Source organism: Theropithecus gelada, chromosome 5 (genome assembly GCF_003255815.1).
Source record: "Theropithecus gelada isolate Dixy chromosome 5, Tgel_1.0, whole genome shotgun sequence".
Classification (NCBI taxonomy): domain Eukaryota; kingdom Metazoa; phylum Chordata; class Mammalia; order Primates; family Cercopithecidae; genus Theropithecus; species Theropithecus gelada.
This window is the reverse complement of record NC_037672.1, coordinates 67,658,299-67,683,956: the sequence shown is the minus strand read 5'-3', so window position 1 is coordinate 67,683,956 and position 25,658 is coordinate 67,658,299. Positions and strand designations below refer to the sequence as shown.

At 37.0% G+C, this 25,658-nt stretch overlaps 1 protein-coding gene across 1 annotated transcript; it reads left to right on the top strand.

The window, feature by feature from the left end:
• The first annotated feature begins 1,308 nt into the window (after positions 1 to 1,308).
• EREG (epiregulin) lies at positions 1,309 to 24,140 on the top strand. The gene is made up of 5 exons (XM_025386429.1): positions 1,309 to 1,541; positions 15,185 to 15,271; positions 16,726 to 16,849; positions 18,029 to 18,178; positions 20,108 to 24,140. Exons 1-5 carry the CDS (start codon positions 1,475 to 1,477, stop codon positions 20,187 to 20,189), a joined length of 510 nt encoding a protein of 169 aa, XP_025242214.1. The 5' UTR covers positions 1,309 to 1,474; the 3' UTR covers positions 20,190 to 24,140.
• Positions 24,141 to 25,658: the final 1,518 nt, after the last annotated feature.

Here is a 25,658-nt window from a genome sequence, read left to right as displayed (position 1 = left end):
AGTAAGAGAGAAAAAAGCCAGAAAAAAAAAAGGAATAGTAATAATAATTTTTTAAAAAGTAGAAATAAAAAGATAAGGAGTTAACATCCATTAGATTCCATTTTCTATTCAAATATGTATATTTACATGCAAATGAGTACTGCTGAATTGACTCACAGTTCTTAGGTCCTATAGAGGAGTGCAGTGAAAAGGAAGACAATTTACACAGTACAGAGCTGAACATAGGACTTACAAACAAAAAAGTTAAGTAATACAAAGTAGCTTCCCCAGGTGTAAAGTACCGGGTCTAGAATTCTATGAGGCTAGGGAGAAGATAAACCACAAAAGCTATAAGAGATCACAATGAAAAGAGATCCGTAAGCCTAAGAAGCCCAGGTCCTTGAGGAGAACCATGAATTTGAGCAGGATTTGACTAATTCCCTTAAAAAGTAGCCATTCCCTCAAAGTACGACTCCACCAACATAGGCAGGAAAGTGGGAGTGAGGAAGGCTTAAAGAGTTTTCCAGCCTGGCTGGGGTCAGGCAATTTGCCTGGGGAAATAGTGGGAGCAGAGGTTGAAAAGACTGATGGGCTTCACATTTGTGGCAGGCCTTGTCCAAAAAGCAATGGGAAGTCATTGAAAAGTTTTGTACAGGGGAGCGACAGGATTAAGGTACTATTTAGGAGGAAGTCATATCATAAGCAGTAGCCTGATAAATGGCAAATATGACAGAAGGAAAAAAAAATAACAGGAGTTTTCTTCACAATGACTAGACTTTGAGGTGATAAATGCCTGAGCCACATTAGAAACAGGGGTGTCAGAAGGAAGGCGCAGATGGGAAAGGCTTTTCTGGGCGGTGGCATTTAAATGCAAGGAGGGCGCCTGAATCACTGACCGACTTCAAGTACCGGAGTTTTCGTGACTGAGGTTAGTAAGTCACACACACAGCTCTCCAAAGGCATGTACGGGGAACGCCAGCCTTGGCTAAAGGACTGATTCAAGTTGTGTCCGTCACCCTGAGCAACCAAAACCACCCACTACAGGGCAGGTGACCCCACAAAGCAAACCAACCCATCTGGTCCACGCTCCCCACCTCCGGGAGGGAGATGGAAAAGTTTCGGGAGTAGTCCCCGACCAATCGGAAGGACATTTTTTCATTCCTCAACCACTACTCTCAGGTGCTCCAGGGAGGGAGGATGACTTCCGGATAGTCCTCCTGTCACTCCTCCCTCGGACCAATTATGAAACTCCGGGCACTCTTGACCTCACCCCGTTAGGGCCCGGGAGGGGTTCCCTAGTATAAAGTTCGCAGCACCGGACAGTTGAGCTCACTTGCCTGATATTTCCAGTGTCAGAGGGACACGGCCAACCTGTGGCCCCTTCTAGGCTGTCAGTCGCGCTCCAGCCACTGCAGCGAGCCGGTCTGCTCCTGCCCTGCCCGTGCGCTCCCCGCAGCCGCCCTCCGCTCAGCCCCAGCGCCCGCCCCTGTCGTCGATGGCCGCAGGGAGGAGGATGGAGATGCTCTCTGCCGGCAGGGTCCCTGCGCTGCTGCTCTGCCTGGGTAAGTTCTCCCCCTCTGGCTGCCGGCCGCCCCAAAGAGGAGACAAATAAGGAAGGCTCCTGTGCATTTGTCATTCGACAAGTACAGAGTTGTCTCCAGGTTCAAGTGTGCTCTATTTAAAATTATGTCTTGTTTTGTGAGTCTGTCTTTCCCTATGGTGGGATTGGGGGTGGGGACTGGGAATCGATATTAAAATGCCTTTTATTGGTGAATTAGTTAATGGCATATATGTTATGCATGGATTGAAATACCTCCTTATTAAGCAAAATAAAAAGTTGTTGAAAAAACTTTTTTTTTCTTTTGAAAAGTTGCCAGTCCTAGAAATCTAAAGGCCTGGAAAGCACTGTTAACATTTCATGTCTTGCTTCTTTTTGTTGGAGAGTGGAGAATAGAAACTGGCGTAAGACTTTTTTTTTTTTTTTTTTTTTTTTTTTTTTTGCGGGGCCGGTGGGGGCGAGGGGAAGCTTTTCCTCCTCTGTCTTGCACTCAGTTTTCTAAAACCTAGCCTGGTTTAGCTTTCCCGGAGGAGCTGGTGTGCGCCAGTGCCAGCTGGCTGAGCTCCAGACGCGAGAAATAAAACGCTGGTCGAGAGTACCTGGAGCAGAAGGGCCCTGGGCAGGTCCTGGCGCTTCCCACCGCCCTTCGCCCCTACACCTGCTGCTTCGGTTTTTCCCCTGCAGCCTCCCAAGCAGCCTCTGGAGCAAGCGCTCTGCACTTGCTGCTAATTGCACCCCATAGCCTGTGATGGCTGAGGGTATTTTAATGCCAGTCTTCCTATTTGAGATGATTTAGTTCAAGGGGAAATATTTCCTAAATAGCCTTTCTATTTAAAAAAATTTACTTATTTCTAATTCCTTAAACTTCAGTTCAAGGAATTTGAGAGTTTGAAGTCGTATATGAATATCTTAATAAGAAAATAAAAGTTACCACCAGTCTCATATTCTCCCTGAAGTTGGAATGAGGCTAATTCCCCAGACACTCTGACTCTACCTGTGAAGGATGTGACTGTTAAATTATTATTTTGACACACTTTATCTCAGGGGTTGAGAGACGTAATGAAATGCATATTATGCATAGTTGAAACTTACAAGTCTAAGTCCAGGAACACACAAGTGGAAACTAGATATGTGATTTCTGCCAAAACTGAGCTAAGAAAGACTTGCTAGAAGATTCTCAGTAAACAATGTGGCTTTGCTGTCTTTGTTTTGAAAATAATTAAATTAGAAAGGTGACAGTCTTCCTAGAGTTAGAAATTAACCTCGAGGTCAGAAGAACTTAGCACTTACTATTTTCCCCACATGTAAGGTTGCATCAGAACAACGCACATGTCTGTTCGGGGTGTTTTACTGAATATTGTAATTTGAGACAGCAAGAGCCTGTGAATAACCTGGTTACTACCTAGTGTGTGTGTTGTGTGTGTTTTTGTTGTCATGAAAGTGCTTACCTCCTTTATTGCATTACTTAATTATAGTTCATCTATTTCGTCAGCTGCCAAGCCCATTTCCAAATGAGTTAGGTCAGTTTCTGTTTTCCCAGTTTGTTTGGATATTTCTCTGCCACTAGGAAAGTTCCTGTTTCAAGTTCTGTATTATCTCTCTAAACTCTATTCAGTTATGCAGAGCCCATAGCCTTATTTTGGCAAGACCACATGTTATTTCTGAAATTGCCTTCTTTTCCCCAAACAAAAGATTTCTTAAAAATTCTTTTCCCAAATCCTGTCCTCCTCCCCCCAGAAAAAGAGACAGACATTTATTTTAAATTTTAGCATACATATTATAACTGCTTTATGTAGAATTTATATGTAGTTATGACTAGGGAATAAAATTCCAGCCTCCACTCTTAACACATGCAGATGTAAATTGCCACTCACAATCATTTGGTGGTTTTTACATTTTATATGTATTTGATATTGATGTTCTTGTTTTATAAATTGGGGAACTGTGACCCAAGTTCCCATGGAAAAGTAGTGACAAAGTGAGAGAGTTCACACTTGGGCTTGCCAGCATGTTTGGCCTACTGAACATTAAGTAAAATAGTTGAAATACTGGGTAACATTTTTCTAAATAATCTATAATTTTAGAGCAGAATTGTCTTTTTTAATCTTGTGATTTTTCTAAAGAGAGGAGGAGAAATTTTTATGTTGAATTCTGCAGTTATGTTCAGGGGCTTTCTATTTTACATCAAACATTTTTTTCATTGCCCACATGGGTTTTTGAATATGTTCCTGAATGACATCCCCAAGACAATTTAGTCCTACTTCATCAATGAGAGAGAAGTAAGCAGAAGAAATATTCTTTTTTGAAAATATGAGAAGCATAAATCTCAATGAGACAATAGGCTTGTCTTTGATCATTTCTGTTGACCCTGAGAGTTTATGAGTTACCTGAGTCTTGGCACAATCTGAGATGACAAATCTTGTCCGAAAACATGATGACAGGCCTTTCCTGTCTGGATTTTGACCAGGTACCCTCGCTACCTTCTTCATAGTCTTGCCATGTGAGCAGCTTGGGTAATTTTGGTGTCTGATTCAGTACTAGGACCCTAATCCAGGAGTTGAGGAAGAGAACTAACAGTTACTAAATGCCTACTGGGTGGCAGCCATGTTGTGTATTAGGTACTTTAAACACATCATTACCTTTACTTCTTAAAATAACTGCGTGAGGTAGATCTGATTAGCCCAGTGAAGTCAAGTACTTTACAAAGACTCAGAGATAGTAAATGGCCAGGTCCCTCTGTGATAATGAGGAAAGAGCCAGTAAGACTCACGGCTAGCAGGAGCGTAATAAACATAGCAGATTCTAATGGAGAAATTCCAGAGCAGCCTGCGGCTGCTCCAGGGCTCAGACCCTCTCGTACGCACAGCACATGTACAAATGGGATTTCTGACTCTGTGCAAAATAAGGCAAATAAAACGTGACTATTCTCTTAAGCTGTGCTAAAATATGTTGAATTTTTACTTAATGCTCATAATTTTTAATCAACACAGTTCCTAAGATATGATTTTTATTATAAAGCAGTCATTGAAGTCAGTTGACTGGGGTCCTTATTTTTATATTTTCCAAGATTTACATTAAGTAAAGCAATAAAGAGGGTAACTTATGTCTGTTTTTATTCCTTGTATTCTTTGTATATTATTGTGAATTGAATATAGCATCGATAAGGGATCAACTTGGAATCTATAGCCCATTCCGGTTAACTGTGAGAACATAAATGTATTTTCTTGGTTTTAAAAAAATAACAATACTTATATAGTCACTTTGGAGAAACTGAATTTGAATGTTTTCTGTCTACTTTTGCAAAAGATTCTCCCATTTCCTGGTTAATGTTCACGTGAAAGATGCAAATGTCAAGTAAGAAATCCTCTTCAAAGAGAATGTAAATTAAGGCGCGGTTTCCTCATCTGTCAGTCTTTACTTTGAGTGTAGGCCTATACAAATCGTCTAATTAATATGGCTGTGACTGCTACTGGGAACATTCCATTGGGAGACAATGAGAACGCTTCCCAATGGTGTAATAGAAAAGATCCTCAGGGAGGAGTAGTCTGACAGCCATTGCCTTGACATGGCAATTCTGGAACCTTTGGAAAAATGAAGTAATGCGACATACTCAGTGTCCTCTGGAGATGCAGTTTACGTAAGATCAGGTGTTTAGTTATAGGGCACATAAAGGTTGAGTGGCCTTCTAGGTTAAAGTAATGATTTAACTTACTAAGATACTATTTATATGATGATTTGATAATTGTCCAGAAAAAAATGGATTTTTAAATATATCTCATAAGATTCTTAGTATACGTGTTTATCCTACATCTCTTTTTTAAAAAATTTCAATAGCATTTGGAGTACAAGTGGTTTTTTTTACATGGGTGAATTATACAGTGGTGAATTCTGAGATTTTAGTGCACCTATCACCTGAGTAGTGTACATTGTACCTAATGTGTATATTTTTTAATCCCTAGCCCACCTCCCACCCTTCCCCTTCTGAGTCTCTAAAGTCCATTATATCACTCTGTATGCCTTTGTGTGCTCATTGTTTACCTCCTATGTATAAGTGAGAACATACGGTTTTTGGTTTTCCACTCCTGTGTTACTTCACTTGGAATAATGACCTCCAGCTCCATCCAATTTGCTGCAAAAGACATTATTTCATTCCTTTTAATGGCTGAGTAGTATTCCATAGATATATGGATGTATTCCATGGAGATATATGTAACATTCAGAAAGAAAAATGTTGAACCTTAATCTCTTAGGTTAAAAATCCTCTATTTTAAATTTGAGGCATGAAAGTGATTGATGTGTGCACACACACACGCATCTTTATGTATGTAAATTGTATAGTTTTAAATTAAGAGGCATAGTGTATAGTGTATAAAACACAGATTTCTTGTGCCATTTTTTTTATTTCATACTTTCAGAAAGAGTGATTTATCTCTGAGCCTCAGTTTTCTCTTCCCAAAAAAAAGGTTATCTGCAATAACCTTGTACGTAGATTTATTGGATAAGATGATACATGAATTCATAGACAGCACTTTTACATTAATTCATAGAAAGCACTTTTAAAATTAGTGCTGTCATCATCAAAATGGTTTCTTACAATAAAAAGCCTTAGTTCTTACAATAAAAAGCCTTAGTTCTTAGGATGCCTTTTTAGCCCAGAAAGTTATTATTGTTCCCATTTTACAAATAAGGAAACAGAAGTTACACAGCATGTAAGGCTTTAAGTTTGAATATGCTGTACCCTTTACTATCGATGCCTTCAAGTCACTCTTTACTTTTGGTGAAAGTACTCACTCTTTAAGATTGGAAAAGGAGTCACTTCCTTAGGCACTTCTCTGATAAGCCCTGACCCTCCTCCATTGCACCTTTCACATTCCTTTTGTCCTATGACCCTGTCACACCACATGCCACACTATAAGTGTATAACTCTGTCCCTCCTTGCTGGTGCTATAGTCATCTTTTATCATTTCTATTGTGATAGGCTTATAATAAACACAATAAATGTTTGTTAGATGGATGATTGCATTGATACTTTACTCAGAGTTATCACCACTATGTTATAGACTCAATTAGCTGTACTTTAAAAACGTATTTAAAAGCATTTTAAAAATATATTTTGAGAAGCAAAATATCTTGAGGTTAAGTCACAGTTTTGGAAAATTCAATTCTGTTGTTGTTTCTGATGAAGTCTAATAAGTTTTCTTCCCTCTCTTTCACATTTTTATCTCTTTTTATAGTCTGTATTAACTGAAGATATTCAAGTGTGTGTGTGTGTGTGTGTCTGTGTGTGTGTGTGTGTGTGTGTGTGTGTGTGAGAGAGAGGGGGGGGGTTACCGAGCCATGATATGACTGAATACAGTGGCAGTGATTGACTCCCAGTGGCAGAAAGAGAAGCATTGTTTTAGAAATTAAAGAAACCTTAGAGAAATCTAATCTGAACTTCATTTCACCCTCTGCTCCACCTCACTCCTTGTTCTCTGTTTTCAAAGATAAGGAAACTCAGTTGCAGGGAAACAAAGTAAGTATGTGAGCTAGAACTGGATTCCATTTCTCATGAGACTAATGCAGGGTTTTTCAACCTTGTCTCAGTTGACATTAGGGACTAAATAATTCTTTGTTGCGGGGGCGCTGTATTGCAGGGTGTTTAGCAGCAACCCTGGTCTCTACCCACTAGATGTCAGTAGCATCCCCTAGTTGTGACAACCAACATAGTCTCCAGACATTACCATATGGTGGCAATGGTTCCCAGGAGCAATTTTGCCAACCACGGATACAATTTTGCCAACCCTGGTTGGCAATTTTGCTCCCGGTTGAGAACCGATAACATAAAATGTACTTTTTTTTTTTTTTTTTTATTGCTGTTACACATTGCCACCCATAATTCACAGTTAGGACAATTAGTGCTTGAGTTACCAAGACATAATTAATTTTAATGATAATCTGGATACAAATATAAAGCCCATTCTCATGTTTAAAAAATCAGCTTGGCAATATTTATTGCTGATTTTAGCACCATTCACATCTAATAATGATGAGTCTTATTTACGATGGAATCATGAATACGTTCTCTGATTATTCCTTTGATAACCACCCTCTACCTCCTTTTACAACTCTACTCTCTTAGGTCTCAGCACACTTAATTTTCTTTTTTCTCTAATTTCTTTTTCTCTTTTCTTGGCCACTTCTGTCTGCTCTCTACTACCTGTTTCTCAAAGGTCTGTTATTTTCCATTCTATACTATTTTCCTTAGAACATTTAAATGACTTCCATTCCTTTAAAGGTAGTATCTCCTCATTTGACTTTCAAATAGACTCCTCCTAATCTCCAAATACATTCTTATTTCTTCCCAACAACCTCAGAAATATAAATAGGCAATACCTACAGATAAACATTAAACTCAAATGTGTTCACTCCCTTCGTGCCTTCATGTCCAAACGCCACCAAAAGTCTGCTGTCCTACCTATGTCTCCTCCTTTTTTAATGGCAGCATTCTTGTTTTTTTTTGTTTTTTTTTCTGACTAGAAACTTGGCATCATCTATAAATTCTCTCCTTTCCTTACCACCCTGAGGTGTCCAACTCCTTTCAGTCTATTTAGGGCAAGAATAATGTCTTTTGTACCAATTTTCTTTCCAGTATTTTGTTCAATATCTTGCATGTAGACAACTCCCAATATATATTTATTGAGTAAATATTATTTGACAAATGTAGTTACTAAAAGCAAGGATGGTAAGCTGCCCTCCTTTTTGATTACTGGATTGTAACTAAGCGCATCCCACCCGGCTATCATGCTATGGAGGCATACGTGGCTCTCACTGAAGTCAAGGTCACCAATGTCAACTCAAACTATATTTTCATAAACTATATGATCTGAAAGTAGAATTCCTTAGCAGCCTCCAGTGTGTGAGTTGTATTATGTCGGTTCTCTGAATAAAAAGTAATTAACTTCGAGTCTTTTGAAGTCATCTTTAATGTATTCCCTTTCTCTTTTTTTGTGTGTGCTCACTGGTTAAAACATTATCCTTGCAGATTCATGTTTGGCCATAGGCATCTACAGAGAAAACAATGTAGTCAATATGTTTCTCAAAATGCCGTTAAATATCCAAGCTTCATGCTACAATGTGGCCATAATGAAAATAAGGCAAATTGCAGACACTTATAGTCCAAACTCTTGCTCCTTTAGAGATTTTTCTTTTGGAGTAATAATGTAAGAATAATTTAAATTGGATTTATAGGAGTAGAAGCAAGAAGCCAGATGGAAAGGAGTCAAGGTAGAAAGGTTATAAAAAGCTCTTCTTATGTAAGATTGTCTTGAGGAAAAAAAATATGTTTCCAAAAGAAAATTTGAAATAATACTCTATATATGAAGGTTTGGCTTTTAGGGGACGCAAGTTCCACCTTTAGAGATTTTAGTCACAAAATTCAAAACACTCAGATAATTTGAATTGACTTTTTTTTTCTTTGAAACAGAGTCTCGCTCTGTCGCCAGGCTGGAGTGCAGTGGTGCAATCTCAGCTCACTGCAACCTCTGCTTCCCGGGTTCATGTCCTTCTCCTGCCTCAGCCTCCTGACTAGCTGGGACTACAGGCGCCCACCACCATGCCTGGCTAATTTTTTTTTTTTTTTTTTTTTTTTGTATTTTGGTTTCACCATGTTGGCCAGGGCAGTCTCGATCTCTTGACCTCGTGATCCACCAGCCTTGGCCTCCCAAAGTGCTGGGTTGTACTCTTTACACAAGGGTTGGTATGTATTCTCCTGCATTCTGGAAATACTTCCATTATGAACAAGATATACATCTTTAAATTCATATTTAGGGTAAAATAGATAATTCCCTTATATTTTGACTCACTGATTCTTTATTTCACTAGCTTTAAGTATAGTATTATATGATAATATGTAAGTGAAATATATTAGCATTTGAAGTATGATTTAGAAATGACTACCTAAATTGGAGAGTATCACTTAATGCTTATGACTAGAAACACATGGCATATTAATATTTTTGCTACTTGACACGGAAGATTCTATGGCTATTTTTCAAAACTCAAAATTAAAATAATTACTTATTTTTAACCTGTTATATTAACCTTGGGTTTCATATGTTTTATCTCAAATTGCTATAAACAGTTTTTACACTTAGGTCTTAATGAAGTGTAGTTACAAAGCAAACATTAAAAATATATAGGAATAGAATTATTACTGGCAGAAGGCAAGGTTAGTTTTCTGTAGATTTATATATATGTGTGTATATATGTGTATATATGTGTGTGTATATGTATACTCTCTGAAAACTAGAAGGTGCTGACAGTAAGTCTTTTCAGTATCTGATGTGATAATGAGTTTTAGAGTTATTTTGACCAAGGTGAAGCAAGAGCTTATCAAATAGTGGAATTTAATTTAAAACAAAAAGACATCCAGAAACAGCGAAGGCATATTCACTCCTTAAAAGCACACAAGACCCAACAAGCCTGTTATGTTATAGACAAATTCTAAAATCACAGACTGCCATGGAAGATGGTAGAAAATGAACAGTCTGAGCAGGCTGGCATGTGATCACAGCAAAAGCGTGAACAAAGAGGATTTTGCTATGTGTTTGGGCTGGACAAATGCTACGACCCAGCACAAGTTTGCTTTTCTGGTCTAAATAGCCTAAAAGGTTAAATTGGGAAAATGAGATGCATTTCTTTTATTCTGTAACTTATCTGATTTTAATTTGGATCATTTTAATTTTCTTGATTGTTTTCCAGAAAAGTCATTTCACCCTAAGATTTGCAACTGATTTTGCTGACTTGGCTTTGATCATCCAGTCACCAAATCCTAGCCTCTTCTGTACTGGCCTCCTTCTGGATGAGCCCTCAATGTGGTCCTTAGGAAGCAAGGTCAATCCAGGCACAGTGGCTCAAGGCTGTAATCTTAGCATTTTTGGAGGCCAACATGGGAGGATTGCTTGAGCCCAGGAGTTCAAGGCTTCAGTGAGCTGTGATGGCACCACTGCACTCCAGTCTGGGCAAATGAGCAACAGCCTCGAAAAACAAAGTAAATATAAATAAAAAGGAAGCAAGGTCAAAAGAAACCATATGCAATAGGAAGTGCATTTTCTACATCTGGCATTTTGTCTGACTGTTGGGCAACCACTTCGTAGTGCTCCAGGGCCCACGACATTTACTGCTATTGCCATTCCTGTGATGGCACTCAACCTCTCCCACGCGTGGCCCCCAATATTGTGTAAGGGTGTAGGCTTGGCCCTGACTCACAGGGAAGAGGCGATTTGTATCCTCTGAGTCACTGGCACCACTTCCTGCTGGCACATCTGAGATTTCACTGAAACATAACCTGAAAAATGAAGGTAGAGAGATATATAGGTGAGGTTCACATTCCTAAAACCCATTTGGAAATTTGATAGAAATAGTGACCTCTGAATGCATTCCCATTTTTGTAGCTGTATTGTAAAAGAAGCGCCAACTGCCAATTTTGAGTTTACAGATCATCTGTGTTACATCACCTGGCAAGAAATTCCTCTGTATCTTAGTTACCAATGCCACCAGACCAGAAATGCCACCAGATCTGTTTTTTTGACACAGACACTATCTAAAATCTTTAGTATTATAGTGAATTATTTGCTTAGCAAGAATCTACTGTCAAGAATGAAAAAGCCAAATATAATATTTGAGGTCCAATCATACAGAAATTATGTTCAAACAACACTAAGGTCATGAAAAACCTGACATTAAGGAAATATATGCATATGACTTTAGCATTTATTCCCTCCCTGTATGACTCATTAAAATAATGACTAGCGATTCTTAAGGGTAACCGCATAGTGGATATAGTATTTCTCTGGAGATAGATTTTGTATTCATTGTATCACATTCACTCTTCTACCCTAGTTTGCAAGTGTTTGGGAGCAGAGGCCTATTGCAGGAACATTTGAGAACTACTGTTTTAAAGCAATAGTGCTGTGCAGATGGACATGACTTAGAATTAATTTTGCTGTTTTATTGGCCACATCCATCCATGATGGAATGGCATTTATACACTTTAATTTGAAAGGAACATTTAAAATTGTATACGATTCCACCTGTAAAATATCCTGCTGTAGGATTAATGCAGCAAGTCTCACAGAAACTATCCTGAGCAATGGACTGTGTCCAAGGGAACGTCACAAGTAAGGAAAGCCCAGTTTTTGTGGAGGCACACCCTGAGCTGAACATTCTTTAATTAAGAAAGACAAATATTTCACCTGTGGCCTGAACAACTGGAACAAAGTTTCCAGCAGTGGAAAAACTAACAACTACTAAAAACCTTAAAAAAAAAGAAGACTAACAGCAACACTCCAAAGTAAGTTGGATTCTATAATAGTTGCAGGTTGCAATTGGAGGCAATTCCAAGCAGAAAACGTTAGGCTTTAGTTTATGCAAAGGTTGGAGAAACTAGCTTCAAATGTGCATTTTTTTCTCCCTGGCTAGCATTTTCCTAGAAGTAGAATTAGTAATGTCTCCTCCAAAACTTTCCTCAGTTGAAGAAATATGTAGGAACAGGAATGTTAAGGATGTAAGCACGTGCAACTAAAGCTCCAATTTGTATTGAGGAAACTGTGTTAGTTAAAGGATTTAATTCTTCAGTAGTGAAAGTATGGTGAAATTATTATTGGGATTTAAAATAAAATGGACTTGAATGAGAATCTAGCTTATCCTCTATAAAAAGCTTAGTGAAATACTTTTCATCTTGGTTCAACTGATAATGAAATCTAAGCTTTAGCTATTTCTTTGTCATTCAATAAAAATATATTTTTGTGTGGTTCCATAAGAGCAATTGAAGCAGCATGTATATTGTAGAAAAGCATGGAGTTGGGAGGGGATAATTCTGAATCTTTAAAAACAACAGAATTTTCAAATCATTGAAGAATAGGAAATTTGATGTCAAAAGATAAATTCGTAACTCTTCTCTTTGGTGATCATAAGTGATCTTAGACAAGATATTTAATTTAAATACACTGAGGGTATTTGAGACTAATAACTACTTCACAGAATTAAGTGTGAAATTTGATATATGAAGTTACACATTATGATGCTGATGCCGATGTGTAATTTAGTTTTCAGAACCCAAAAATATACAATTGGCTTAACAGATACAAGCCTTCTCTAACTGAGAAAAAATAAAATTCCTGTATTACATGAATTAAATTTTTCTTTACAGTACCAAATTGCAGAGATGTACAAACTTGTTATAAACCAGTAGAGGGCACTGTCCGCATACACTGCTAATACCAGGGGCTAGAAGTTGAGAGTCAAGAAACAAATATTTAGGGATATGTCAGCCATTTCAGGAAAAAAACAACAACAAAAAGTTAGTTTATTTCACTGTATTCTTCCCCAAAATCTATAAGATAGGAAAACTTAGATAAACATTAAACTCTTTTTAATGTTTTCAAGATCACGTAGCTCAAGTTTTCCTCACAAGACTGCAGAAAAGTAAATTAACTTTTTCGAGATCACGTAGCCCAAGTTTTCCTCACAAGGCTGCCTTCCGCCATACTTTGTGGTCTCTATGTTGGGTTAAATACTCTACTTCAGTTACAGCTACCATAATTTATTCTCTGTGATGTCCATTATACTCTAGTATTATTGCCTATTTCCAAATTCTATAAAGTGGCCCATTTAACAATATGTATCCTTGGGAAAAGTTACTTAAACTGTATATGCCTTAGTTTTCTCTAATGGGGATAATAACAGTATCTTCCTCGAATTGGCACTGAGAGGACTAAATAGTATAATAGAGATAAGGTGAATACGACCATACCTTGTTGTATTAGTTTGTTTTCACAGTACTTTAAAGAACTTCCCTGAGACTGGGTAATTTATAAAGGAAATAACTTTAATTGACTCACAGTTCTGTATGGCTGGGGAAGTCTCAGGAAACGTACAATCATGGCCGAAGGCGAAGGGGAAGCAAGCACCTTTTTCACAAGGCGGCAGGAGAGAGAGGGGAGACGGAGGAACTTCCAAACACTTTTAAAACCATCAGATCTCGTGAGAACTCACTCACTATCATGAGAACAGCATGCAGGAAACCACCCCCATTGATTCAATCACCTCCCTCCCTACAGATCCCTCTCTCAACACATGGGGATTGAAATTGGAGATGAGATTTGGGTGGTGACACAGAGCCAAACCTTATTACTGGTACATAGTACCTGTTCGAGAGATGGATGGTCCTCTGTCTGAACTGTGAAAGGAGTGGAAAGTCGAATATATTTTGTTGCCTTTATGAAGGCATTAATCATCATTTCATAACAGTTACCACTTACTTAGCTACTTCAAAGAAACAGGTTGATTCAAACTCTTCCTGTGCTTACAGAAACTGGATTCTCAATGTGGTTCATCTGGCATGCCTATTTCTTCTCATATTAGATAGGATATATTCTGATTTCACCCAGATTACCTTTACCTAGCTGCCAATCAGTCAAGGAGAATTTTCAGGAGTAGGAAGTCATTCTATTTATCACGCACCCTAGGCCAATGAACACCTGAATACAAACGAAAATGTCCAGCGGACTAAACAAAATAACATGGGAGGTATTTTTTCTCAAAAGACCACCTTTAGGGTGTAGAAAAAGCAAGCTTAACACACATGTCCATTATCCCCCACAGTAGGTATTATTCACTTCTTCAAACAAAATATGTCTAATTTTTTTCAAATCTCAGTTCTGAAATTCGTTATTCCCCAAAGCAATTGCAAGCTGAAGCCATTAATTAATTTAGTGGAGCTTAATTGCTGCTACTACTACTGCTACTACCACATTAGTATTTACTATATGACAGTTACTCAAATAAATTGGAAAGAGTGTTTGAAATGCAAATTCCTAAAGCTTAAACAGAAGCAGCTAAAAGCTCTTAAGTAAACATGTGTGCAATTAACAGGGTTCTTCTTATGATGCTTCCTATACAATTCAGAAACTACTTGAGTCATTCTGATATCTATGTTCCAACATTTTATCTTTTCACTGAATACACATGATGAAACAGCTGATTCAAACTCTTCCTATGCTGACAGAAACTGGATTCTAGGGCTCAGTATGGTTCATTTGGTATGCCTGTTCCTCCTCATATTAGACAATATATATTCTGATTTTACTTAGCTTGCATTGTGTTAATTAAAATCTATATTCATGTGTAATGCAATGCAAAGAGTAACTTAGGTACATAAATCAATAAGAATGTTTCTTAGGTTGAGTTTCTTGTTACCATAAGTGGAAACTGATTTTTTATTTAGAGCCTTTTTTTTTTTTTTTTGTGATGGGGTCTAATTTGGAGCCCATGATGGAATAAAATAGTGGAAATTCTCCAACTGATGTGCGTCTTAGGAAATAAAACTTCAAAATCAAATCTTTGAAAATGTTGTTGTGAAATATTTAGAGCAGGTCAAATCTGTAACCATGAATGTAATGCCAAGGCTTTTATCCTTCCACAGACTAGCTGGGGGTGTTTGTATTTTCTGTTATATGCCTGTTTCCATGAAATATTTTGTTTTACGGTTTTGATGGACCAAATCCATGAAACAAAACTCTGTAAGTACTGCAGTTATGTAGAAATTTGATCAAGATTTCTTTCCTTAACACATTAATTATATATTTGATTTTTCTTCATAAATAGGTTTCCATCTTCTACAGGCAGTCCTCAGTACAACTGTGATTCCATCATGTATCCCAGGAGAGTCCAGTGATAACTGCACAGCTTTAGGTAAGCCCAAGTTTGTCAATGTGGCATCAAGAGACTACACATTTTTAAACAGAAATATAAGCTCAAAGACCATACGTATGTGATAATAAAAAGAAAAGGGTAGGAATAGCTGCTATATTACTTTTTAAACCACCTTATAAACTAATGTTCTGAAAAAATTATATAAAGGAATAACTGGTAGGAGAGGGACCAGACAAATTATATACACAGATTTGACTGTGAAGAGATAGGGAACAACAACAACAAATTGCATTCCCTTTAGTCGTCTCCTGGCTCTTTACTGCAAAACATTCTCAGAGACCACACTGACTGGTTTCCGGGCAAAACAGCAAACCAGGAAAACTTCGTACAGAGTAGGTTCTCTGTCTCCCTTTCTATCCCTCTCTGTCTCTTTGTAAGAAGAACAAATGATGGTCGTTTCTTTCTAGGCACAGTGTTTATTCAGAAAACATTTATCGAGTACTTAGTATGCTCCAAACACTGTGCTAAGGCATAGAGATACAAAGATAAGTAATACAGTTTTTTCCCCACGAGGATTGTGGACTCCAGAAATAGTCCAAGGGGGATCAGCTTTATCTTCAGTCTGAGCTACAAAATCAAGATAACTGAGTTATTTTGAGGAAGCAGGATATTTTCCATAACAACTTTATCTTTTGTCCCTCACCATCAGGTCTCTGGAGGTTCAGTCAGCCTCCCCCCATCATCTTTTTTTTTTTTTTTCCCATCTTTGGTTATTTGGGCAAGAGTATTACAATCAAGTTGCTATTTTTAAAATGATTTTATAAGCATCTTTCACATTTTGGCATCTAAAATTTTCTAAAATGAGTTTCACACAGAGGCTCCTATTTTCATTGTTGTATTTGTCTGACAGGCCTTTCTCACTCAGGGTTTGTCTAGTTTGGATTCAGGCCTCATCAGTAGAGATATTGGGAGACTGTTTAATTCATTAATGGTAACCTCAACAACTTAAGAACATACACCAAAGCCAGCCTTACTGATGAAAAATCCACTATAGAATTAAGCTCCTTTGAATTAATTAATAGTATGAGCTTGCAACGGCTTTGGGGAGTAATAGATTTCAGAAATGTTTTGGGGCTTGAGAAAAATTAGACACATTTTGCTTGAAGAAGTGAATAACACCCACTTGGAGAATAATGACACGAGTGTGTTAAATTTGCCTTTTCTACCCTTAAAGGTTGTCTTCTGAGAATGAAATCTTCGCATGTTATCTTCTTTTGTTTAGTCTGTTGGACATTCTCCTTTGTATTCAAGTGTTTATTGATTGGTCTAGGGGGTGTGACAACTAGAGTGACTTCCTACTTCTCAAAATTCTCCTCGACTGATTGGCATCTGACCTGTTTTGTTGAAGCAGCTCGGTGGTTACTGTTATGAAAGAGCGAGAAATTCTTCCATACAGGCTAGAGAATATATTCAACTTTCCACTTCTTTTACAGTTCAGACAGAAGATAATCCACGTGTGGCTCAAGTGTCAATAACAAAGTGTAACTCTGACATGAATGGCTACTGTTTGCATGGACAGTGCATCTACCTGGTGGACATGAGTCAAAATTACTGCAGGTAATATGTCAGAAATAAACAACTACATTTTGTAAAATTTTGTTTTATAGATTTAGGGGTACAAGTGCAGATTCGTTAGTGGATATATTCAGTAGTGGTGAAGTCTGAGTTTTTAGAGTACCCACCCCTCGAACAGTGTGCATGGAACCCATTAGGCAACTTTTCATCCTTTAACCCCCCCTAAAACTCTTCTACCTTTTGAAGTCTCCATAGTCTATTACTCCACTCTCTATGACCATGTGTACACATTATTTAGCCCCTACTTGAAAGTGAGAATATGTGATAAACAAATGCAGTTTTACTCTTTTTATTTCTATTTTTATACATTGAAATTACCCTATATTTCCATGGGATGTTAAATGCAGTATATATAATATTAAAAACTTTTCTGAGTTTTTACAAATTAGGTAATAAATAGTAGCTTTTAAATTGCACATATATGTCAGAGGTGCAGAGCAGGGTGGGCTTCTGATGCCTCTCACACTTGCCAAGATGGTGTCTCTCTGCTTTGGGTCTTTTCCTTCAACTTCTGTATCAGGTATTGTTTTAAGAATTGATTCCAGGCCAGGCGCAGTGGCTCATCCCTGTAACCCCAGCACGTTGGGAGGCTGAGGCGGGCAGATCACTTGAGGTCAGGAGTTCCTGACCAGCCTGGCCAACAGGGTGAAACCCCGCCTCTACTAAAAATACAAAAATTAGCCAGGCGTGGTGGTGCACGCCTGTAATCCCAACTACTCAGGAGGCTGAGACAGGAGAAATGCTTGAACCTGGGAGGCAGAGGTTGCAGTAAGCCGAGAGATCACGCCACTGCAATCCAGCCTGGGCGACAGAGCGAGACTCCATCTCAAAACAAACAAACAAACAAACAAACAATTGATTCCACTGATTTAGACAAAAGGCATCTCAAATCTATACAACTTACAAAACACTACTGCAGACTGTCAGCCACCATGACAGCTGAACACAACCATCATTTAATACCACAATTTAGCCCAAGAGCTATGTGGAGCCCTTTTATCATTACTGATCTAACTCAATCTTTGAAATCCTCTTTACAACCTTAGCAAATTTTGTTGATTTCTTGAATTACAGTGTGATATTAGTTCTTATAAAACTAATTCAGAACCATGATTTCCTTTTTAAATAACTGATCTTTCTTTCTTCTGTATTTTCCTTAAGGTGTGAAGTGGGTTATACTGGTGTCCGATGTGAACATTTCTATTTAACCGTCCACCAACCTTTAAGCAAAGAATATGTGGCTTTGACCGTGATTCTTATTATTTTGTTTCTTATCATAGTTGTCGGTTCCACATATTATTTCTGCAGATGGTAAGTCAGCATGTTTTTTATACTCTGCTTTTATAAATTATTTTTACATAATGCAGACCTATAAACTGGGTAAAAATATGGATAAAGTATTAGAGAGATAAGATCAAATGTGTACAAATAACATTTACAAGAGTTGAGAAACTATTAAGTATTATGCCCAATACCTGAGAGATCGGATCAATTGTACCCCAAATCTCAGCATCATACGATATACCCTGTTAAGAAACCTGCACATGTACCCTTGAATCTGAAATAACTTGAAATTCTTTTTTTAAAAAAATGTTTTTGCTGCAGAACATCTGGATTGAACTTTATGATCAGCTCTGGTACTTATTACCTATGTGAGCTTACATAAGTCAAATTGAGAGTATCAATTCCTTTCTTTAGAAAATATGGACAGAAATTCTTATCCTACATTAGTTACAGGGTGGCTGCTTTTAGTGTGTAATATAATATTTCATGTGAAAGTAAATCATAGGAAAGGGGCTACTGTTGTAGTTAACCACCTGAATTTAATTCATCAAGTCACATTTTTTCTTTTATAAAACCAGCCTTGTAAATTAGTAACCTCAGAAGCTGGGTTATCTTACCATTTAAGGCAGACTGGTGGAACTATTTCTAGAGAATTATAAAAAACGGTTGTTAAAAAAGAGTTTGTGTTAGTCCCCCCAAACAGTCGTACCCCATCCTCATGTGCATTATTGTCACGAGCTGAAGACAGAAAAAATAGAAAGTGAACATTAAAGTCTAGTTTGGCAGGATTTTTTCAGGGTTAGGAGCAAAGGATGGGGAGAGCGTGGATTAATTAACAGCAGTTCCTTTTAAAATGTCTCCATGAAACATATTTTGAAACAGGTTCAAATTACTCAAGGTGGATTTAAGTTTTTATTTTTCTGTGAAAGTAGCGCACTTCCAATTTTGAAGGTCTGAAAGTGTGCTACTTTCATAATATTAAATTTATTTTGTCCGTATGTGATTTTAAGTATCCATCAAATAATAATGCCTTCATAATAAGTTGCCATGACAGAACTAAATACTATTAAAACTGAAATATGCCTGAAAATCTTTGACCACAATCCTTCCCTTTATAGATGGTGCACTGAGGCTTAGAGAGGTTCATTCACATATCCCAGCTCATATATTTGACAAATGCCAGAGTTAAGAACAAATTCTTTTTAATTCATATTCTTCCAGTAAACATAGACATGATGTGGTTTCCTCAAAGCTACATGTCTCATTTCCAAAATAGGGACAAAATAAACTCAAAAATATTAGGAAAATAGCTTAATTAATAAATGAAAGAAGATTCTCAATTATGACAAATCTATGAATCCTAGCTATGAGACCTTGGGCACGTTATATATAACCCATTTGTATTTCACTTTCTTCATCTGTAAGATGAGGATGGTAACAGCAAATGTGAAGGTAAAATAAATAATGCATATATAGCACTTAGAAAATTGTAGGTCACCAAATTAGTGCCTGATAAATATTATTTTTATTTTGATTAGTGATAGCATTATATCAATGTGATGGACAGAGTGTATTAATGTAGCATGATTTGTAAATATTCATTCCTTAGAAGAGAGGAAGGAAAAAGAAAGAAAGAGAGACAGAAAAAGAAAACCTAAAACTCAGACTTAAATGTGGCCACACTCCTCTTGGAATTTCACAATATTCATGATCACATTAAAGGCTTGGAGAAACTCTTTAAGTGTGTTTTATCATGTCATTCCAAAATTGTTTGACTACAGCACACCACCTCTTCATCCCTCTTTTTTTTTTTTTCTAACCTTGTCCAACCTAAATCTGTTCAACTTTGTCATTTTGGAAACACTATGCTAATGTGCTTTTGCAGTCCATATATGACACACTTTTTCCTTTACTGTTAACTGCAGTGCTAACAGTTTCGTTTGTGAATATTTCCAGGTACAGGAATCGAAAAAGTAAAGAACCAAAGAAGGAATATGAGAGAGTTACCTCAGGGGATCCAGAGTTGCCGCAAGTCTGAATGGAGCTGTCAAACTTATGGATAACAAGTTTGACAGGGATATGGCAGGGATAACAGCATGCCTGGTTAATATTAATATTCCCACTTGGTTAATAATATTTATGTTGGGTCAAGTGTTAGGTCAATAACACTGTATTTTAATATACTTGAAAAATATTTTTATTTTTGTTCTATTGTTGACAGACTATTTGCTAATGTATAATGTGCAGAAAATATTTAATATTAAAAGAAAATTGATATTTTTATAAAAGTAATTTCCTGAGCTAAATGCTTCATTGAAAGCTTCAAAGTTTATATGCCTGGTGCACAGTGCTTAGAAGTAAGCAATTCCCAGGTCATAGCTCAAGAATTGTTAGCAAATGACAGATTTCTGTAAGCCTATATATATAGTCAAATGATTTAGTAAGTATTTTTTTTCCTACTCAAATCAATGATAATTGGTTTGACTGTACCAGGGTTTGATATGTTAGTTGGCACCATGGTGTCACATATTAAAACAGTAATGCAATTGGAATTTGGGAAAACCAAATATAGGTCCTGTGTTAAACACTACACATTTGAAACAAGCTAACTCTGGGGACTCTATGGTCTCTTCACTCAGGTCTCAGCTATAACTGTTATATGAGGGGCAGTGGACCGTTCCCTATGCCAACTCATGACTCCTACATGTACTAGTCACCCATCTACCAGATTCTGCCTATGTAAAATGAATTGAAAAACAATTTTCTGTAATATTTTATTTAAGTAGTGGGCATTTCATAGCTTCATGATATTCCTTTTTTTGTATATTACAACATTTATGTGAGGTAATTATTGCTCAATAGACAATTAGAAAAAAGTCCACACTTGAAGCCTAAATTTGTGCTTCTTAGGATATTTCTTTTTATAGGTACTTTGCTGAATTCTAACATTAAATCACAGTCCAAAATTTGATGGACTATTATTTTAAAGTATATGAAGACAATAATTCTACATGTTGTCTTAAGACATGCTGTCTTTTATTCAAGAAAGTTTTAACTTTAAAACAGCTCAGTAAATGGCTTCTTCTAGAATGTAAAGTTATGTATTTAAAGTTGTATCTTGACATAGGAAATGGGAAAAAACTTAAAAATTGACATAGTGTATTTTTCCAAATGAAAATCTCAATTGAAAGCGTTTAAAATGTAGAAACTTAAACACACCTTCCTGTGGAGGCTGAGGTGAAAACTAGGGGTCATTTTTCTGACATTTGTTTATTTTTTGGAAGAGACAAAGATTTCTTCTGCACTCTGAGCCCATATATCTCAGTGAGTTAATAGGAGTATTTTTGGGCTATTGCATAAGGAGCCACTGCTGCCACCACCTTTGGATTTTATGGGAGGCTGCTTCATCGAATGCTGAACCTTTGAGTAGAGTCTCCCTGGATCACATACCAGGTCAGGGAGGATCTGTTCTTCCTCCACTTTTATCCTGGCATGTGCTAGGGCAATGAAGACATAATAAGCCATGGCTGACCTCTGGAGCACCAGATGCCAGGACTTGTCTCCATGTGTATCCATGCATTATATACCCTGGTGCAAGGCATCACACGACTAAAGTCATCTAAAGTCCTGGCCCTGCCCTTACTATTAGGAAAATAAACACAAAAACAAGTAAAGACATATATTCACATATATATTGTATATATATTCATATACAAACATGTATGTATACATGACCTTAATGGATCATAGAACTGCAGTCATTTGTTGCTCTATTAACCATTTATATAAAACTTAAAAACAAGAGAAAAGAAAAATCAATTGATCTAAAAAGTTATTTCTGTTTCCTGTTTAATATAGCTGAAGTCAAAGTATGTAAGAACACATTTTAAGTACTCTACTTACAGTTGGCCCTCTGTGGTTAGTTCCACATCTGTGGATTCAACCAACCAAGGATGGAAAATACTTTAAAAATAATACAACAAAAAGCCAATACAGTATAACAACTATTTACTTTTTTAAAAATTTTTATTTATTTATTATTATTATTTTTTGAGATGGAGTCTTGCTCTGTCACCCAGGCTGGAGTGCAGTGGCACAATCTCGGCTCACTGCAACCTCCACCTCCTGGGTTCAAGCGATCCTCCTGCCTCAGCCTCATGAGTAGCTGGGTCTACAGGTGCACGCCACCACGCCCAGCTAATTTTTATATTCTTAGTAGAGACGGGGTTTCACCATATCAGCCAGGATGGTCTCAATCTCCTGACCTCGTGATCCACCCGCCACAGCCTCCCAAAGTGCTGGGATTACAGGCGTGAGCCACCGCACATAGCATTTACATTAGGTATTATAAGTAATGTAAAGATGATTTAAGTATACAGGAGGATGTGAATAGGTTATATGCAAACACTATGCCGTTTTGTATAAGTGACTTGAACATCTGTGCCCGATTTTAGTATGTGCAGGGGGGCGATTTAGGAATCAGTCCCCTGTGGATACCAAGGTACAACTGTATTTATTAAACTTACTAGATGTGAAGACAGTCTGCCTATTTTCAGTGATCTTGGCTGTTTCAAAGAAAATCTATTGACTCTTCAATAAATCAGCTGCAATCCATTTATTTCGTTTACAAAAGATTTATTGTAAGCATCTCAATCTTGGTTTGTCAGTTTATCTTAAGCATCTCAATTCATAAAAACAAGTCTTTTTCATATTTTTCATCTTTAAGAATGCTTAAAAAAACTAATCCCTAAAATAGATCTTTGTAAATGCATATTAAATAATAAAGTATGACCCACATTACTTTCTATGGGTGAAAATAATACAAAAATAATTATTTTAGTGAGGATGGTGCTGAGTAAACATAAAAACTGATTGCTCTCAGCTCATGGGTCCTGTACACAGTGGAAAAATTTTAGTTCACATTTAGTCTAACTCCCCCATTTTACAGATTTCTCACTATATATATTTCTAGAAGGGGCTATGCATATTCAGTGTATTGAGAACCAAAGCAACCACAAATGCATAAATGCACAATTCATGGTCTTCAACCAAGGCCACATAATAACCCAGTTAATCTACTCTTTAACCAGGAATATTAAGTTCTATAACTGGTACTCAAGGTTTAACCTTAAAATTGAGATTTCCTTAACCTTAACCTTAAAATTGACATTTTATTAAACATACATAATACAGTGTAACTCCACTGTTCTCCTAAATATTTTTTTGCTCTAATCTCTCTGCCAAAAGTCAAAGTGGTGGGAGAATTGGTATACTGGTATGACTATGCCTTAAGTCAGATTTTTATTTATGAGCCTTTGAGACTAAATTCAATCACCACCAGGTATTAAATCAACTTTTATGCAGCAAATATACGATTCTAGTGTCTGACTTTTCTTAAATTCAATAATGCAGTTTTAAAAAACCTGTATCTGACCCACTTTGTAATTTTTGCTCCAATATCTATTCTGTAAACTTTTGAAAACAAAGTTTTTAATTCGATGCTCAATATATTCTGACTTTTAAAAAATTCTTGTTCATATGGGAGAAGAGGGAGTAACAACTTGTACAAACAGTATTTGTGGTGTGTATTTTGATGTTTTAAAGAAGAATAATTTTATTTAAATATCTGTTATTCAAACTTAATGATGTTAAATGTAATATAATGTATTTTCCTTTTATTTTGCACTCTGTAATTGCACTTTTTAAGTTTGAGAGCCATTTTGGTATACACTTTGTATTAAAGATGCTATGGAACATAAAGTTGTATTGCATGCAGTTTAAAGTAACTTATTTGACTATGAATGTTATCAGAGTACTGAATTGTATCAATTTGTTTGTGTTCAATATCAGCTTTGATAATTGTGTACCTTAAGATATTGAAGGAGAAAATAGATAATTTACAAAATATTATTAATTTTTATTTATTTTCTTGGGAACTGAAAACAATTGAAATAAATAAAAATGCATTGAACATCATGCATTCAAAATCTATGTTGACAATGCAGCTTCATTCTTTTTTTTATCTTTTGCATTTTTTCCCCCACAATACATTAAAGGGTTTAAAAGCGGTGACAGGGATATAATGTGTGTAGATACAAAGACTCAATGGTGTTCATTTGAGAAAAAATTCTATAAATGTATCACATTTTATAGCCAGCATAGTGAAGAATTTCTTGAAATAGAAGGAGCCACATTAGTTATAAAATTCTAGGTGTTGGTATTTAAAAATCCTAGAAGTTAGGTTTTTTTTTTTGAGACAGAGTCTCACTCTATTGCCCAGGCTGAAGTGCAGTGGTGCACTCTTGGCTCACCACAGCCTCTGCCTCCCAGGTTCAAGTGATTCTCCTGCCTCAGCCTCCGGAGTAGCTGGGATTACAGGCACGTGCCACCATGCCCTGCTAATTTTTGTATTTTTAGTAGAGACATGGTTTCACTATGTTGGCCAGGCTGGTCTTGAACTCATGACCTTGTGATCCACCCACCTCCGCCTCCTAAAAGTGCTGGGATTACAGGCGTGAGCCACCATGCCCAGCCTGGAGTTAGTATTTTTTAAAATAATATTTTAAAGAGTATTTCAAAAGAGTATTTCTAAAAAGAATAGATATCCTATTGGGAAGTAGCATTTGAAAGGATACATCAGCTAGAATGGTGTCTCAAGATTCTCTCAGCCTCTGTGAAGAGGTGTGACTCCCCTGAGCCTTCAGAGCAGACAAGCTTGATTCTTCCCACCCTCCATCACAGTGATGGATGGCTTACTTGGTTTTCCTTCAGCAGTCTACAGAGTACTTGCTCCATTCCTTAGCTCCTTGGATCTTTCGTTAGCTTGCGGCTGGGGAAGGGATCTATGGCTTTGACTGTCTGACAGGGAGGTTAAGCAATTTGTTCTGGGTCACACCACTGGCAATAGGTGGAGTGTCATGAGAACTGAGGTCTTCTGACTCCTAATTCCACTAACGTTCTGGCCGTGTCAGAGGCAGAGGAAGATTATAAGGAGTTAGTCTCAGATTTAGTTTAGAGTTTTCTTGGGAGAAATAGAAATTCTTATAAAATAGAATCTTTGAATTGTCATAGAATCATTACATTGGTTTAGTTCAAGGTCTGAGAATCCAGAAGATTAAGGAAGAGAACTCTTAGAAACACTTTTTTTCTCTTGGCTTCCAGGATATCACACTCACCTGCTTTTCTACCTGCTTCTCAGTCTTTTGCTAGATCTTCCTCAATATTTCCCAATCCTCTACCATGGACCTGTCAACAACAGAGTGCTCCAGAGCTCAATCTTGTAATTTTTCTCTCCGTACAACCACTCCCTACTTCATTTCATACAGTTTCATGTCGTTAATTGCTGTCTATATACTGATTACTCCCAGTCTAGATATTTGCCATGAGTTCCAGATGTCTGTGTCCAATTACCTAACATCTCCACTTACATATTCACTAGACAATCAAAGGTGACACGTTCAATAACTAATATTCCCCTAAAAATGTTTCTTCAATAATGTTCCTTTTT

Coding starts and splice junctions, on each gene's coding strand:
- EREG (XM_025386429.1), top strand. CDS start 1,475: ATGGCCGCAGGGAGGAGGATGGAGATGCTCTCTGCCGGCAGGGTCCCT. Junction 1,542..15,184: donor TGCGCTGCTGCTCTGCCTGG/GTAAGTTCTCCC, acceptor CTTCATAAATAG/GTTTCCATCTTCTACAGGCA. Junction 15,272..16,725: donor TGATAACTGCACAGCTTTAG/GTAAGCCCAAGT, acceptor CTTCTTTTACAG/TTCAGACAGAAGATAATCCA.